A 19229-nucleotide genomic window follows, 5' to 3' on the forward strand; every position below is an offset into this window, starting at 1 on the left:
CCACTGGTAAGCTATCTCGTCCATTTATATTACAGTTACCTCCCTTGTGAGTAGGTATCCATTGTGACGTCATGGTTTTGTGAGTGAAACTCATCTCGTGTTCTGTAAAACATGACGTCACAATAAATACCTGCTGGTAAGAGCAGATAACTCTGTAATATACAAATACAGGAAACTGCACAGAATGGCGGTACAAAGCATATCTACGAAAACTAGTTTTAGTAATAAAGAAATGTTGTTTTTTAATATTACTTTTATTTTATATACATTTTGTGTAACATCACTGTCTTTGTTATTCATTGTCGTTGGAAGTTCTTAGATCTTTTTTTTTCAGAAATATTTCATTTCACATATTAATAATTTTTGGAGAAGTAAATAGTTTAGACTTAACAAATATAAACATATAATATGCCTTCACAGTTAACTGAAAATTTGATTCACATTATGACTTGAAATGTCCTTGTGAGTTACGTTTCTGTAGATATTTAATATTATATAATTACAGAACCAACAACAACAACAGTGACTGAAGCTACAACAGAAACAACGCAAACAACAACCCAACTGACAACAACAACAACAACCGAAGTTGTAACAACTACTACAGAAGCAATAACTACAACAGAAGCATCAACAACACCAACAACACCAACAACATCGACTCCATCAACAACACCAATCACAACTTCAACAACTACAGAGAATATACAGGTTCACGTATTCGAACAATGTTCGAGACATACCGACTGTCCTGATAACTCGAAGTGCCGCCCGAACTCTTGTGGAGGGTTTGTCTGTCTCTGTAACAAGGGGTATATCAGTTCACCGGATAACATCCAGTGTATGAAAGGTATGCTGTTTTTAGCTACCTAAAAAATTCTTATATGCACAACACAACAGAAGGTACATGAGTGATTCAAAAGAAACTGTAATTAAATGTTATCAATATCTTTCCAGGAAAAAAAAGTTTATTCGTATCCATATCCAAATCATATTAATTCTGTATGTCTTAATGTTTGATAATAAACCCATTGTAGACACACATACTGTTAAAAGCATGTTACGCATAACAAAACTTCATCAAATTCAATAACATCTAAGAATTCGTTTCATAGTACTAGATTCATATTCTCGTATTTGAGATAACTCACAGTCATTCTGTATCCAATGCTTTCAGCCAGCCGTATAGGAGAACCATGTGATGCCGGAAGTAGATGTATGTCGCCTTTTGCTGGCTGTCAATTGCAGTGTAAATGCTACGACAAATTTGTAGCGTCGGCCGACGGTCGCTGTAAACTATGGTCGTCTGCGTTTGTCGATGAACCGTGTGGTGAAAAGGGGTGTGAGTTTCCCGCCAAATGTAACGAAGGAGTTTGCCGGTGTGTGGCGCCCTACCGGAAAATGTCAGAAGAAGAATTCTGGGTAAATCCGCTGGAAACATCACAGTGCCATAAAGTTAACTTTTCTTTAGGTAAGTTTTACCCATATCCCATTTCTTCTATTTCGTGCCAGTAAAATATGGACATAAATACTTAAAAGAAGTATCACCACATACAATAAAACACGGTTATAACCTCTGGGGACCAACAAAATCACTTCGTTATAAACATAGTTCGTTATAAACATATTACATATAACGTTAAAACCATTAATTCGCTTTAAGAATGTTCGTTATAAACGTGTTTTACTGTATATAGATATAAATGAAATAAACATTATGAAATATTATATTACAATGTATATATTAGTCCTGTTATTGAAATCAATACGATTTACCCATTCTTATTCTTTTTTTCTGAGGTCTAAAAATTTCTGTGTGATTAAAATGTCTACACTTTAAGGTAATGAAAAGTATATCACCGAATAAAATTAATATTCCGTACTCCTTTTTTTCATTTTGTATTAACGACTTAACGTTATGCTTTTGTTATTGTTTACTTAAAGATGCCGACAGAGCATAAATGGTACCCATCATTTGAACAATAATTGGTGTTTAATCGTGTATATATATGTCTAATTAACTCAAAAAAGAATACAAACTAATTGATTTTGCTGTCGGTGCATGCGCAATCAGTACTGTATTCCATATAGGACATAGTGCCACGGATTTTTTTCGGGATACAATTAATCATTTTCGATATTTTTGTCTTGAAGTAAAATAAGAAGCTCAGACTTTTCAATGGTGGTAATAGTGTAAAGTTAGTAACTTTTATAACTGACAAAAAATAATAAATCGTCTGGCCCTGCTTTTGATAGAGAAAAATGATCATTTGTCAGCGGTGGAGCATCTTTAATGATAGTATTATTGTTTATTTAAAGTGATTTTGCTATAAATTTTATTTACAGTTAAATTGTTTTGTTTTACTTACAGTTATTTTGTTATTGTTGATTGTTTATTTATAATTATTTTGTTTAATTACAGTTATTTTGTTATTGTTTATTTATAATTACATTGTTTATTTACAGTTATGTGTAATGGAGAGTATATAGATGTCCCAGAGACATTATCGGCTGAATGGAAAGATCTTATTGAGGGTAAGAATTTACAAACGACTGAATTGGCACATATAGAGTTGATTTGAGTTGGTGGTTCGATGTCTTATCTGCCACTTAGAGCCCCCACTCTGGCATGCTTAAAACACTGCTAGTAATAATTTATTGAACAAAACAAGGTAGTTCTACCTTATAATATAAAAAAATGTATATTATTCGGCCCATATATTTCCAAACAAAAAGTATCCACTTAAGTCAAAAGTTACCTAATCGAATAATATAAACTCCCTATATGACGTATGCAATCTGATTAAAATACAGATCCTTATAACCACTCCGTTATATAAAGGATCTGACAATATTCCATAGGAGGTTACGTCCAGATGACCTTTATACCACGTGGTCTTCATATAGGATACATTTTCTACACCTGTCACATCCATTGAAAAACAATTCGCTTTATTGTGCTCTATGGGCGAGATGACTACGTAAACCAAAATAATTTTGACAGTTTTTTTTTTCAAATTATTTCGTCCCTGAAATTCACTGTCAAAATTTTGCAAGTAGCAATTTGATTGGCCATTTCCAAAGGTCACCTGGACATGACCCCTAATGTGATTTTCTCAGATCCTCTTATTAAACGTAGTGATAATAAGGATCTGTATTTTAATCAGATTGATGACTTATGTCAAAATAGCATCGGTTAATTTCGGGAAAATAGATTGCCCACTCGCATTCACTGTTTTCGAAAAAGCTTAAATTATATAGGTAAATATCGCTACAATATATTATTTTGATTGCTGAAAAGTATATGTATGAAGACCAGATTGGTGTTATTATAACAAAACAATGTGTCATGTGCATTTTAGATTTACATGTTGATATCTTTTTTTGAGAATTTCATGATAACAGGTTCGCAAATATGTTTTTAAGAATGGCTGATTTTGTCAATTTACTCTTTCAATCGATAATTTCTACTAAATATACGTCACTAACGCAGAATACGTGTATGACGTATCGACCATGTTAGGCTTGGTCATGTGACTACTAATACTGCCCTCGATTTGTATTTCAATAAACATAACCTTAGCAAAGGAATAAAATTACTCGTGCATCTCAATCTTCAGCAAAACGATTGGCGGATCAACAAACTACTTTAAGTCATGAAACGACAACGACGGATACGATTCCCGTCACATCACTTGAAACAACGTTACAGACGACGAGGTCCTGGATTGAAACAGAAAGTGACGTCATTGGAACCAACCTGAACACGAATCCAAACAGTCGTAAACTGTACACATCCTGCACCAGTCACGGACAGTGTCCGACATCCGCCAGGTGTCGACCTAATGCTTGTCATGGCTTTGTGTGCCTATGTAACGCAAAATTCACGTCTTCAGAAGATAACACTTTCTGCTTCCATGGTAAGGGGGGCAATTCTGAATTCTTTCTTTTGATTGTTGCTTATTCTATCGAGGCAAGAATGATTATGCCATTAAGTTAATGTTGCAGACAAACAATAAAATGATATTTGGCAAATCATTAACATCGAACCATTCCATTTCGCTTTCATTCTTTCTCGTAATTACGCGAATTACGCATTTTGCGAAAGTTAATGTCTTTGCGAACTTTAGCTTTTAGCGACGCACAACATTACTCAGCCCATACAAGCGTTTTAACTTATGCTCTCAAAAATGTTCTTGATTTTCATTTCTTCGATTCAGCTGTCAAAGTGGGTGATGCATGCAACAAAAACACAGACAAGTGCTTATCTCCCTTTGCGAATTGTGCCTCCGGTAGGTGTCAGTGTTACCAGCCATTCATTTCGACCGACGATGGACGCTGTAGACACTCCATGGCAGCGTTCGTCGGAGAGACATGCGGAGGTAGAATTGGTTGCGAGTATCCTGCTTCCTGTGAAAATAACGTGTGCTCGTGTGTAACACCACATAGAATGAAAACTAAAGAAGAAGCCTGGATTCATCCGCTAGAGACGAAACAGTGTAATGAGGTTTCTTTCTCAATAAGTAAGTGTAGCGTTATTTAAGTTACATGTGCCGTAATTTTCATACTCACGAATCAAGATGAGCTCTAAGTGTTTCATGTATTCATTACAAAAATTATCAACAATTTGTAAAATACTACACTTAGTTTTGAATTTTGGCGGTTATGCGAAGAATCGTTTTATATACATTCACCTGGCCCGTGCTCGAACAGGACAGAGGTCGAACACGTACTTTATTTTTCGCATCTCTTTGCTAAAATCAGTCGATTCTTTTGTTCATGGTGCATGATATTTGTGGTGTGTGCTGACACTTTTCTTCCGCCAATGAGAAAAGTTCGCTTACCAGTTACGTAATTTGAATAAAAGCAGACGACTTCTAACAGCAAATCTCAAAATTTACGATCGCCAAAATAAACAGCAGCGCATGAAAAATTAAAAACATACAAAAAATATTTAATTATGTTAAAATGATAGCAAAACATCTCTTCCTAAAGAAAAATAGCATTTACAACATTTTTTAGTCTAAGTAACGAAAAACTGTTATTTATCTGGTTCACTTCCCGCCCCGTTAAAAGTAGGTTTCGCCCAACCAAATGAATACTTTATTTTTGTAAAATCCGATAAACTGAAGAAAAGATAAAAAAAAACATACGAAGAATGCCTCAATTTATTTTCTTAATGCGTATGTGAGTGAACAAATGTGTCTTGAATATAAAATTGAAGGAAATGCTTATCTATGGTTGTCATGGTTACAGTGCTGTGTGATGGAAGGCTACTCGATGTCCCAGAGGAATTGTTGCCAGAGTGGGAGGACTATATTAGAGGTATTTATATGATGTTCCATATATCAATACCACACTGAATTGTTTGCTATGTTCCCATAGCATAAACATATATCAAGTTTGTTATTGAAAACGTAACCCAAAGAAGTGTGTTAAAGATTTTAAAGTTAATGCAATTAATCGTGTATTAGCTCTAAGAATTAGATGCAGTATTTTGTTTGAAACACAACTCTAACCTTGCAAATTCATTAAATCTTTAAGTTCTGAAATAATTTTTGATTCACTTCTTTATTCTAAAATATGACATTGTGATCTATGTTATCGAATTATGAAATATTTTGCCGAAGGCAACAAATTTAATGTTTCTGGAATAATTTTGATCACCTTGTCATTTTTGTTAAGTGCCTATTTTCTGTTTCTCATGTTAAGAGTTGTCAAATAAATCGAAATATCCTAACAATAGACCACTGGTGAATATACAAATTCATCGGAATGTTTTTTCGGCTGTTGAATCAAACATGTGATTTTCCTCACAGCTTACAAAGCAAGACTTGGGATTACGACACCCTCACAATTAACCTCCTCGGCTCCAGTAGACACAACATCGACCTCTACTACAGCTACAGACTCCCCTACCATCCCGCCATCGTCAACAACCCAGGGGTACGTTTCTGGGCTGTTGGAAGCCTGTTCGAGACAGGACCATTGCCCGCCGAACTCCAGGTGTCGCCCTAGGTCGTGTGATGGGTACGTCTGCATATGCAACAGGGGATATGTAGTCTCAGATGATAAGAAGACGTGCGTCAAAGGTACGTGATATTGTAAACGAAAAGCAGGATTTGACAGGATGATCCAAAGAGGGAGGGGGCGGATAAGGGTAAATGCAACTACCCAAACTAAACATGGCGACTATACATAAAACGGAGAAATCGTACTGTTTGTTCACAGAATAGATGGCCATTTTGTTGGATTAACAAGAAACGTGTATACATGTGATATGACTGGAGCTGGATGATCAGTGATTTCTAGTGAGAACCAGATTAGGGTAACTGCAATTGCCCAAATTCAACATCCACTACGCAAAATTACTAGGAAATTGTACGGCCCACTATTTTTCCGAAACAAAAACAAAAACAAATCTTAAGAAGTTTCTTAGGATATCATAAGAAAATATATGTCGATGGCTGCAATACCAATCCAATGCTTTGTTTGTTTGATTATTTTAACGTCATATTAATAGTCAGGGTCATGTAAGGACGGCCTCCCATGTATGCAGTGTGTAGCATGTGTAAAGTTCGAGGTGCGTGTTTTGGGAGACTGCGGTATATTCATGTTGTGTCATCTTGTATAGTGGAACTTTTGCCCTTTTTATAGTGCTATGTCACTGAAGCATGCCGATGAAGACACCAAGTAACACACCCTATCCGGTCACATTTTACTGACAACGGGCGAACCAGTCGTCCCACTCCCTGTATGCTGAGTGCTAAGCAGGAACAGAAACTACAACTTTTATAGACTTCTCGGCCAGGGGATAGAACCCAGAGCCTTCCTCACAGAGACTAACGCTCAACTCAAGGTCAAAAGTGAGGCAGTGCCAAGGGAGATATTAGGAAAAATAAAGTCAGTTAGGAAAAACAGAAAAATAAGAAGAATAAGAACATAAATTCAGTCGCCTTTTACGACCATGCGATAAGGGCAGCAGGTACTTTTCAAACGCCCTACCTGCAGGGCAAATGTCATGGGTAGTATAATGTTAACATTTAATATTAATTTGCCGTCTGGCGCAGTGATAGTCAACTGAAGCGCGGTAATTCAGACGACGGCGGGATACACAAGACGACCCGTGTTATGAAAATAAATATTTAATTTATACTAATTTAATTGTTCAGAAGGTGATTTTGAGCGTAGTATTTATAAGTTTTGCGACTCTTCAAAATTATCAATCTAGTTGCAATTTCCATTTTAAAAATTAAAAGCAGTGTCGGAAATGTAGTGTGCCTACAATACCGTATGACCGTTATTTTTGTGGAAATTATATTTTATGATCTGGCGGATAATCACCATGGTCATGAAAATTAAAAAATAGGATTGAACTATCTTCATTTTTGATGCTAAATTTCAACATTTTGATTTGCTAAAATTTGAATCCCGTTGTTAAGATTCGCGAATGTTTGTACTGAAAAAAGCGGCGGCTGTATGATATTCGTTTTAGGCGATTGACCGTCCGTGCATGATAAAATCGATATTTTAGTGTTTAGTAGTGATTACTTACATTATTTACGCGACAAATAAATACAGAACAGCGAGAGAGCATGAACGCGAATTGAAATATTTGGCGATTATTTGTAGAAAATGTATATATGAACGCCTGTTTTTCATAACGAACTCAGAACTAATCGATTGATGAAAATAAGGAATATCCGAGTTATTCTACACGCACTAGTTTACTGTAGTATTATTACAATGATTTATCGGTTTTTTACTGACACGTAAAAATTTTAATAAATTGATTAATGATTATCTTACTGAAGTCATTTGACGAATAAACTTTCTTCAATTTGATGATAAAGCATTCATGAAAAACGAAAACAAAACATCGCTTTTAAATTAAACCATTGTATAACTGAAGTCATTTGATGAACAAACTTTTTTTCAACATTTTGATAAATCATTGAATAAACACAAAACAAGACACCCTTTATACCATTGTCTAACTCGTCATTTGACGAACGAGGCAACATCCTCAGGTATAATGCTTGATATACAGTAAATTATTTATAATTACACTTTTTAAAATGCTGATATATTTAATATTTTTTACAATCTCTTTAGCAATGAGAGTGGGAGAAATGTGTGACCCGGAGGTTTCCCGATGTATTTCTCCGTTCGCCGCATGTGCTGGCGTGTGTCGGTGCTACGATCCCTTCATCACATCACGTGACGGCAGATGCAAGGTCAAAACAGCGAACTTCATCGGAGAGGATTGTGGGAGGATAGGATGTGACCATCCCGGAAGTTGCGTCACCGGAACTTGCCAGTGTCGCACTCCATACAGAAGGAAAACTGCCGAGGAGTTCTGGGCCGACCCATTCGAAACTTCACTTTGTAGCAGGGAAAATTATTCATTAAGTATGAATAATTTCTTTTTGATGTATATCCTGAATACCATCTTCATATGTTTGACCATATGACTTATAAAATCACAATTAAGAGATTCAAATAGATTTTAGAAGTAATCAAAATTCACAATAGCTTCAAAAAGTTTAAGTTACTATCTTTTAGCCTTAAGATTTTAATAGAATGTAAATTGATTTTTTTCACTTTCCGCTTTTATTTCAGCATCTTTCGTTTTCTAATCTAATCTCAAAGTGACGATATTCACGTTAATGGTAAATACACCAAACGTTTAATTGTTTTATAAAAGAATAAAATGGAGATTTTTTATATATATTAAGAAATATAATATAAACCTACCTTAATCCTAAATGTAACAGTTCAAGGTTATATGTTAAAACGTATAGTCACATGTGTGTGCTACGTCACTGTTCTTTGCCAGTACACATGTTTTCAATTTAACAAATACTTGTCTATGCACAATACGATAAATGTCGAGTTATTGTTAGGTTGTCGGAAATATACAAATCTTGATCATATTCTATAATGATACTATTGGTAAATAAATATATCATCATGGTAATATTATGATTGTTTTAATTGACGAAGGTTATATTTTAATACAGAATTCTTGATTTCTTTGCAGGAGAATGTAATGGTGTGCCTATAGACGTTCCAGATGGATTGGTAGAGGACACATTTTATACGTACAGTGCGTATAATTATAAAGAACTTTTCATAATAGACTTGACGAAGTAGTATTACTTTTTGTCTTAATATTGATATAAAAAATACCTGTTCATGTTGAATTTATGTAGGTTAACGGCGACATCTAAGGTAACATATGTGGTCAAATCATATTCTTTATAAGATATTAAGTGCATTAATTATATCATTCTCAGATATGACAATACAGTAAAACCTGTATTATCCGACACCTGACTTTCCTGACATGCTGTCAAATCCAACTATATACCGTATTTCCGTGATCAACAATATGTAACAACACTACCTGACTTCTCCAACATCCTGTATAATCCGACCAAAATGTCTCTCCTCGCGATGTCGGATTAGATAGGTTTCACTATGTCTGTTTATGTTACTAATGCGTTGATGATACTTTTGCGTTTACTGAAATCATCTTTTATGCTTGAGCGTATTTGAAAAATGCTTTCATGCGATTTTTAATTTGTGCCCTTTTATTGAATATTATTATCTGTTTTTCGCTACCATTCGTCCACGTAGATACAACATACTGGCCGGATGAAGAAGATTGGTATAGAAGTAAAAACAACACCGGTCTTTCGAACCCGGACTCAGATTTATTCCAATGGAAGCTCTTTACAACCCCTCCAAGCTCACTGTTTGATGGAAAAGGAAGTCAAAGTTCCGGACCCAGCGAATCTAATTTTAATTTGGAAAAACAGGGTAACGAAACAGCCAATGAAACGTCGCCATGGGAAACCGGAAGTGAAAGAGATCACTCGTTTATGACTCGGGGTAACTGGAGAAAAAGTTATGAACATCCAGATGGTTCGGATGGATATTCCGGGCTGGTCCCATTGGGTATAAATAAAGATTTGGAAATGGCCGACATTTTTGGGAATTGCTTTACGCATGCGCAGTGTCCGGAGCATTCTTACTGTGGGCCGATGGCTTGTGACGGCTATGTTTGTCTGTGCAACCCCGGATACGTCCCATCAGATGACAGGATGTCTTGTCTACCAGGTATTGTTGTATTGCGTCATTTTGTTTAGGAATATCTTGATAGAATACTAAATAGATTATTTTATGTTGATTAGAAGTTGCAACTCAAATATTTGTATAAACTCATAATTTTCAATAATTACACGCACGATACACTCTGTTCAAAGAATGACGATTTATGTTTAAATGTGGGATTTTTGTTATGCTATCATAAATGATGTTATAAAATGATAATAGTAAAAACCAACCACTTCGTTAACGTTGCTGTTTGATAATCATATTTATTAATTAAAAAAATGACGGCAAGCATGTTATGTTAAATATATTTTCGTAAAAACAAAAGTTTTATATGATCACTTAGTCTAAGTGAGTTTTCGACCTGAACACACTAGTTTAATCATTAATGTATTAATAATAGTTTAATAGAAGATGCCGAAATAGCAAAATTACAAACACATTCAATTGACTAGACTACAGACCATAGTTTATTGCGCATTACACAATAATAAAACATAACTATATCATCACAGCGAATTTAATTATGGTCCTCCAACTTTACTTATTTCTATTGATACTAAATTATATAAAAGCAATATTCAAAATAATTAAACTAAAATATAATATTGACATAATAACTAAGAAAAAAGGGAAAACATATAAAAGAAACAAAAATTTAGAATTTGCCTTCTATCATTGTATTAATAATATATTTGTAGATTAATATTGATATTTTACATGTACCATGATCGTAAACGTTGTCTCAATGGACATACGTAATAAATATAATTATCTTTGCATTTTTCTCTTTACTACCAGCTGTGTTAGTCGGAGACGTTTGTAATCCTGCCAATTCCAAATGCTTATCTCCTTTTGCGAACTGCGATGGCACCTGCATGTGTTATGACGTATTTGAGTCGTCACAAGATGGCCGCTGTAAAACAAAGACGGCTGGTTTCATTGGTGATGCATGTGGTGGGAATGTCGGATGTGAATTTCCAGCAACATGTGTGAATGGAAAGTGCGCATGCGCGGATCCATATCGACGATTAACAAGAAATGAATTTTGGGCCGATGTGACCCGCACTAGACAGTGCCGACAAACGGAGTTTGCGCTATGTAAGTTCTACTGTGATCTTTAGAAATAGGATTGTCTCCCCTTATCTAATAAACACTGTCATTTGCTTTTTTTATTCTCCGAATATACGTTACCCATGCGTCGGTAAATAATGTCCATTATATCAGTTTAAATTGATAACTTTAATATGATCATTGTTATTATTATATTATAAATCATTTAGCCATTGAAGTCACTATATTTTAATTTCATCGGGATATGAAAGAAATTTTGTTTGCAAACTCGGATTCTCACAAAAGTTTGCAAACACAAACCTATTAAAGAATGCTAATGTCTTAATTTTGTTTGTAGACTTGTGCAATGGAAAACCAATTGAAGTTCCTCGCGCTCTAAGGAATGAAACTGACGCATTTGGTCGAAGATTGGACGGACTTGATCGTGTTTCACACATTGCAAATAAGGGGGCAAGCGATCCGAACACTGAACATAAAACTGGAAACAAAACATCAGACGATACTACAAATGGTTCAAAGAATATAAAACATTCCGATAGTGACAAAAGTAGGAACAGCGGAAGTAATGGTGTCACTGGTGGTTCCGTCAGCGGGATTAATGGCGCTACTGGTGGTTCTATTAGCGGAAGCAATGGCGCCACCGATGAATCCGTCAACGGAAGTAGTGGTACCACTGGTGGCGGAAATTATGTGGAACGTGAGGGAAACGAAAATACTGAACACGATGGTGGACAGTATGCTTCTAATGGCAGTATGATTTCACACGGAGAAAGAAAAGAAAATTCAAGCACAACTTCAACCGGAAGTACAGGTAACGGAAATAGTACAGCTCCAACTGCGGTACCTGGTGCCAGAAGAAGAAATAGATTTCCAGGTAAACACATCAATAATCATTGAGGTATTTTTGACAATATGCATAATTCACTTTAATTTTCTACAAAAATACAAGAGGAAGACGGAAGATATGAACCTCAATACTGATAAAAAATTACACACTACAGTTGCAAAATATCGTTTCGCTTTAATTGCATCCCATGTTTAAATACTGTTTTACATAGTTGTTTAACTTTCAATGTGAATTAAATCTTATAGTTTTTAGTAGGTTACTGCAAAAATATTTTGGGGTGTTATTCTTAAGTTACCAAACATTCGACAAGCCTCGTGTTTGACAAAAAGACGAGTTTGATAAGTTTGCATCTTCTAGCCATGAACATGCTGTACATTGTAGTTCATTACTGTTATGAGTTATTAATTAAGTTAATTAACTGACTGTTGCTAATCTCTTTCCCCAGATACAGGTGGCCTGTATTATTACATTCCCCAAGGTGGTTTCTTCGTAAGGGATTTCCCTGAAGTGAATGCTGACAAACTCCAAACAACAACCTTATCAGATCTTCAATTGGAGACTCGGAATTTCTCGGATATTCACGTATCCATTTACAATATGTCTCAGAAATCGAAAGGATCCGGACATCAAGTAATCCTGGATGCTGCTGAAAATACCACGGGACTACAGCCGTCCTATACATTGCCTTCTAAAACCAAAACTGGCGGTGAATATCACATAGATCGAACGGAAGCTTTGGATAGTGGTCATACTCGCGGAGTGATACTGTCCAAATTTCCGGATTTGTCCACACCGCGGATGGATATGACTTTATCTACTTCAGGAATGGTTTCAAGATCTCTTCCTGATTTGAATTCACAGCATTTCGATAACACAATGGACGCAATGAATCATAACAATGATCAATTAGGTATGATATAAACAACTGATTTAAGGATTGACTTCAATATGTTTATCTTATGGTTCAAATACGCTTAGATTTTTGTGATATATTTCCATAATAATGGTATAAAATAAGTAACTTTTTTAACGGAAGAAAAATACTTATTTGTCTGCTTCTTTTTTTTTATTGAGAAAAAAAATCTTTTTGTCAGCGCTGGACCATCTTTAAAGATGCTTCACCGCCGACAGACCATACATGATATTCATCATTTGAACAATAATTGGTGTTTTATCGTGTATATATACGTCTAATTAACACAAAAATAATAAAAAATAATTTATTTCGCCTTTGGTGCATGCGCAATCATTACTTCATTCCATATAGGATATAATGACACGAACATTTTTCGGTATGCAATTAATTATTTTTCATGTTTTCAACTTGTACATTACATTTGTAACTGAAGAAAAATACTTAATCGTCTGCTCCTGTTTTTGATAGTGAAAGAATACTTTTTATCAGCGTACATGTAGTAGCGTCTTTAAAATGCTACACAGCTGACGAATGGTTATTTTCATCTGTAACTGTAACAACAGAGACAAATCAATGTCCTGGAGTGATAGATACTATTAATGACGGAATTCTGTTAAAGATTATCCACCGCTGACGAATGGTATTTTTTCTCTATCAAAAATAGGAGCAGACGAATAAGTATCTTTCTTCCGTTACGAAAGTAACTGACTTTACACCATTACCATCATTGGATAGTTTGAACTTATTATTTTACTCCAAGATGGAAGAAATATTAAAAATGATTAATTACATCACGAAAAAATTCCATGACTCTATATCATATATGGAATAAAGTATTGAGTGCGCATGTACGAATAACATAATAAATTATTTTGTTTTTGTATTAATTTGACACATACATACAATTAAACATCGATTATTGTTTAGATAATAGGTTTCGTTTATGCTCTGTTGGCGGTGCAGCATCTTTTGACTTGATGAAAAATAACACACTGAGTTTCACAGAAATAGATAGAATAAAAAAAAATTTGCATGTAAGTATATATCTCCAAATAGGAAAAAATTATTTAAGATCACCACAAAAGACTAAATTTATTGTGAATTATCCATTTTGAATTTTTTTTTTCGAATTATTTTAGGAATAAACGAAAATGAGGACGAGACAACCTTAGAAAAACCCGGACAAAACCCGGATGTTGAGGATCCGAACGTATCAGGTAACGAACATCCATACTAAAATGAAATATTTGATGCTGCTTTGTTAAGTTGTCAAATTCTTTTACTCCATAGTTTCTTGTGTGTTGTGGTGTGTTGATTTGTCGTTGAAATGATGAATAACTTCTACTGTTCTGTCGACATTTTATTATTTTACATTTACTATTTACAAGAACAGAATAGGTAAAGATATAGTTGCTGTGTGGCCCAAAATGGGACCACACACAATGTGTGTGCTCCAGGATAGCTCCCTCTCTCTCTAGCCCTGTCTAGTTGTCTCCGTGATATATCACTGGTCGACTCTATTTATAATAGTTAGTACATGTAACAAGATCTAGAGAGCAGGTAGGTTTACACATCAGTATTTGGCCATGATATCTAATACCTGATATCTACTACCGCAACAGCCCACACAATGTATCCATTCCGTGTTATACAAGACTAATCAGGGATTATGATATGACCAACATGTGTGCAGATAACTGACCGTATACATGTACATACACGAGAAGCTTTAGTATGACACTGGCCTAATAGCTTATTTAATTAATTCAAATGAAACTTATTATATTATACACCCTTATTTCTTTACTCTTATGTGCCGTTATTTCCATACTCACGAATGAAGACGAGGTTTTGATATTTTATTCACCACCACAGGTTACCAATATTCTGAGAATTACAATACTTACAATGCAGAGATTTTAATTTAATATGTACAAATAAAAGCTGAAAAAAAAGATTTTTTCGGCAGTACTGCAATACTGTATATTTACATCTACTCTTATAATGGTATAAGCAATTGTAAAATGATTTCTTCAGGTATGTTTGTGTTTAAACATACAAAAGGCATAAATACAATAATGTTATTAACAGCGCATAAATTTCGTGCTGTAACTAATGTTCATAAGGCATTATAAATGTTTCATGTTCACTTGGTTAATTTATCAAAGATAGTGGTATTCAATAGTCGAAAAAAAGATTACTGAATGAAAAAGAAATCCTGAATCCTGCACAGTTTGCAATGCTATGTTCCGATTATGTATTTCGTCCCCATTTTTTCATCATGAAATCATGACATAAGTTGACGAATTCATATTTGTAGTGATTTGATTTCGCAGTTTCCAAATTTTACAATTGTTTAAATATTTTTGTTCTGATAATCCAATCGTATTCCCTACAATTATTTGGAGCCACGATGAACGAGTGGTAAATATATCTCGACATATTAACATAAGCTCTCCATCTCTGAGCTGCGACTGTGAATCCCATCTGGGGTCAGTAGCTAAGTATGACCGCTGGTCCATGGTATTTTTGTTGGTGGAGTACTCAAGGTTTTCTCCACCAACAAACCTGGCGCGCCCTTACATGGCACTTGCTGTGAAAATGATGTTAAACTAGTAAAACCTAAATTAAAAAAAAAATATTTGTTGTCGAACTTTTGCAGTTGTTAATCAAATGTGTATTATTTTTAGAAACTGTCTTGATGTCTTCCTCCATTTCGGCGGTATTTCTCCTAAACATGGTGTGCATTGCCCTCCTCATACTGAACAGACGACGACGAAAGTAAGTGATTAAATCGTATGTCTCTGTTAGGAACGTGTTACCTTGTATGTCCATCTCACCCCCAACCTGATTAAAATACAGATCCTTGTTACTGCGTTGGATGAGAGGATCTGACAACATCCTATTAGGGGTCATGTCCAGGTGGCCTTTGGAAACATGACCCCTTATGGCTTGTTGTCAGATCCTCTATTGAACGTAGTGGTTATATGGATCTGTATTTTAGCCAGATTGTCTCTACCCTGTCTCTGCTTCGAAAAATCCAGCTTATCCATAAATCTGAAATTATATCCCGAATTTGCTTTTATCAGTATACCTAATATTCATGATAATGCTGGTAAACGGATTCGCTACTTATTCTCATATAAATTTAGATTTTGAAAATAGCCGATTCTGACTCGATTATCAAACTTATCGGCACTCTATGTACATTGAGCAAAATTATTTAAAATCAAGTTTGTCTATCTGAACTCCTACCCCCGCTTCAATATAGCAAGCTGAACCATAAATCCGAAATTATATCCCAAATTTGTCTTTTTTGTGGTATACGCTGATATTCATGATAATGCTCATCTGCGCTACAAATCTTTAGTCTTATACGAGTATATATATTTCAGATTTCAACTCGAAAAATCTTTTTTTCATTAAAAAGTGGAAGACATTTTCATTATGGTAATATTCAAGAGGAAATATCTGTTTATATACACGAAATAAAATGAGTCCATGATGAATTTTAAGAGCATATTGTTTTCCATATAATGCTCAGCTAGGAGAAATAGGCGATATCAGTTAGATTTGGTGTATATTTTTCATTGCATATATGAATATTAATATTACAGGAGAAAGAGACAGGAAAAAGCCAAAGAGGTAGCTAAAAAACAATCTACAATTTCGGAGTACGAGGTGTATCAACTGGCATGTCCCTACGTCACACTATCCTCGGGCCCGTATGTAACAGTTACACCTGGTCCTCGTGTTGCTACGACAACTGTGCCTTGTGTAATCACAGAAGATTCTGCGAAGTCATCAAGTGATTGTGTGACGTCATCGAGTGGTAACGAATCAGGGTATTCAACGCTCCCCGAGACTAGTACGGGAAGCGTGATAGATTCACAGAGATTTGATTCTCTACGGATACCACGTCCTCATGTTAAGAAAGGCATAAATAATATATTTAAAAACAATGACGTGACGTCATCTAAAAAGCCAACGCCACCGGTGACGTCACGGAAAAGGAGTAGTACAATGACGTATACCACAGCCAAGGATAGTGATATCAAGTATTGGTTCTGTGAAATACCAAGACCGATGGTATCTTTGTCGAAACTTAAACTTAAACAAAAAATGTCATGGGGGACATGGCCGAAATCCGAGCCCAACCCGTACAGTGACACCGAGGCGTCCACAAAGGGTAACCATACGTATGAGGAAATACTGCCTAGCAACGCTAGCGATACTTCTGTATGATTAATATGAATGAGGTTTTTTCCTGTTTTACAGTACAACAGTAATAATTTTAATTATTATTAAAACAAATTATTTAATTGAGATATCTAATTAATATGATTAATACAACAAAAATGTGATAATATTTTGATGTAGATTCATACACTTTACAAAGAAAAGTTTTTCATAACCCGACAATAGTGATATCAAAGATAATAATCAATTTTGAAAACTACTCGATCAGAAGAAACGTACGATTCCATTGATAGATTTTCTAAGATATTGTTTTATTTTTTTTTCAAAATCAATACTCGACGTCGATGTCTTTATTGTAACGCCCCATTCTGGGTGTTTACTCTTTTTTATATGAAAACCAAGAAACAATATATTATATGAAGAGATAACTCACCAACACTTAACTTCATTATAAGTTTTATAGATTGTTTTATTCAGCGAGTGTCATTTCATAATTTGAAAATTAACTAAACAGAGTTTGGGGGACAATTTAATCCGATTTTAAACTCTATATTTATACCGCGGTGATCAATTGATTCTCGTCACATTCAGTGAAGCTAAGAACCATATACCACATATATCACACCATACTATGATTCCGCCATATGATATAGTACCGAAATACAGAGTACATTTTTAATTGTTTATATTTTTAGGCCATAGTTGTGGTTTTTTTCTGTTTTGCGTCCGCGTGCTGGTAGGTTTTAGGTCTCTTGAGTGAAAAAAACAAACACAAACATTTTGTTTCCGAACTGGTCAATACAAGAGGTGTGTAACAGAGTAAGTAATGCTTCCTACAATTTCCGTTTATGTAAAATCTATAAAAAGAAGTCTTTTCTAAATTTGATCATTTTAAATGAAATAACTTATTTTTTGTAGAAAAATGTACAAAATCAGTATCAAGTCGAACCCCCAAAAAAATTTAATTCGTTAGCAAAACATTGTGTTTATTTTCTTGTGTGTGTTTTTTCGCCATGCTGGCTGGTAGGTTTAAGACAATCAAAATGACGCAAAACAGAAAAAAAACACAACTTTGGCGTAATGTAAGCAACTACATGGTATAAATGCAATTTAAAATGAAACGCACTATAAAAAGTAGTCCAAAAATAGTTGAACCCAATTTGGAGTTAAGAGGGGTTGCAAATGACTAGTGGAATGCGCCGTAAGTGGTTACACACAGGGGGTGTGTGGACATAACCTATAATCAACTGCTATGTAATTTCTCACATTATTTTTTCCATTGTGAAACCTGTTGAGTTATGGGGAAAATTATGATTTTCATTTTGTTCTGCAGCACAGCCCTTTTTATGATTGATGGCTATGATCGATTTCGTTTTTATCATATTTTGCTTGAATCTGCTTTCCGTGTCTCGCTTCAAGAAAAACAAATTAAATCCGACTTCTTCGTGAAATGTGACGTTTAGGTTCCGTTGTGATAGTGCTTTAAACGTGAATTATTTAACAGAAAATATATATGTATATATTAGTCGTAATGTGATCATATGAAATCACCTGTTTTGATCAATATGCTTGTTTAGAGATAAAGCAAGTGCGTTGTTATGGTAATGAATGTATTGCTTAGTAAGTTAGTTAATGAATGATGTGAAATATGTACATAACGTAATGTCCTTAGAAAACAATTAATTAGTATTTTGTCTGATGAGGATTGTAATCTTTACAAGCTGATTAAAAAATAGATCCGTATAATGACTGTGTTTGATAGAGTATCTGACAACATTAAATTAGGGATCGCATTTTGTTGACCTTTCGAATAAATCAATCACATTGCTGCTTATAGATTTCTAGAAGTGAATAACAGGGAAATAAATTGTTTTAGGAAATTTCAGAATTATTTTCGTATATGCCGTCATCTCTCCCAAAGAATACAAGAAAACGTAATGTATATGTATTGGTACGAAATTTCATACCAAATTGTAGGTAGGTGTAGAAAAACATTTGATCTAAGTACATGAAGTATAACGGTCACCACAACTTGACCCCTTATGGGATGTTGTCAGATCCTCTATTAAACAG

The 19229-nt window shown here is 34.7% G+C and overlaps 1 protein-coding gene across 1 annotated transcript; it reads left to right on the forward strand.

Annotated features, from left to right (window-relative positions):
- Positions 1–184: 184 nt before the first annotated feature.
- LOC138305760 (uncharacterized) lies at positions 185–17288 on the forward strand. The gene is made up of 17 exons (XM_069246033.1): positions 185–221; positions 506–850; positions 1178–1471; positions 2467–2535; positions 3621–3920; positions 4221–4523; positions 5257–5325; positions 5820–6092; positions 8116–8412; positions 9044–9109; positions 9643–10125; positions 10921–11220; positions 11531–12067; positions 12486–12950; positions 14096–14173; positions 15647–15737; positions 16574–17288. Exons 1-17 carry the CDS (start codon positions 185–187, stop codon positions 17199–17201), a joined length of 4635 nt encoding a protein of 1544 aa, XP_069102134.1. The 3' UTR covers positions 17202–17288.
- Positions 17289–19229: the final 1941 nt, after the last annotated feature.

Source organism: Argopecten irradians, chromosome 13 (assembly GCF_041381155.1).
Source record: "Argopecten irradians isolate NY chromosome 13, Ai_NY, whole genome shotgun sequence".
Classification (NCBI taxonomy): Eukaryota; Metazoa; Mollusca; class Bivalvia; order Pectinida; family Pectinidae; genus Argopecten; species Argopecten irradians.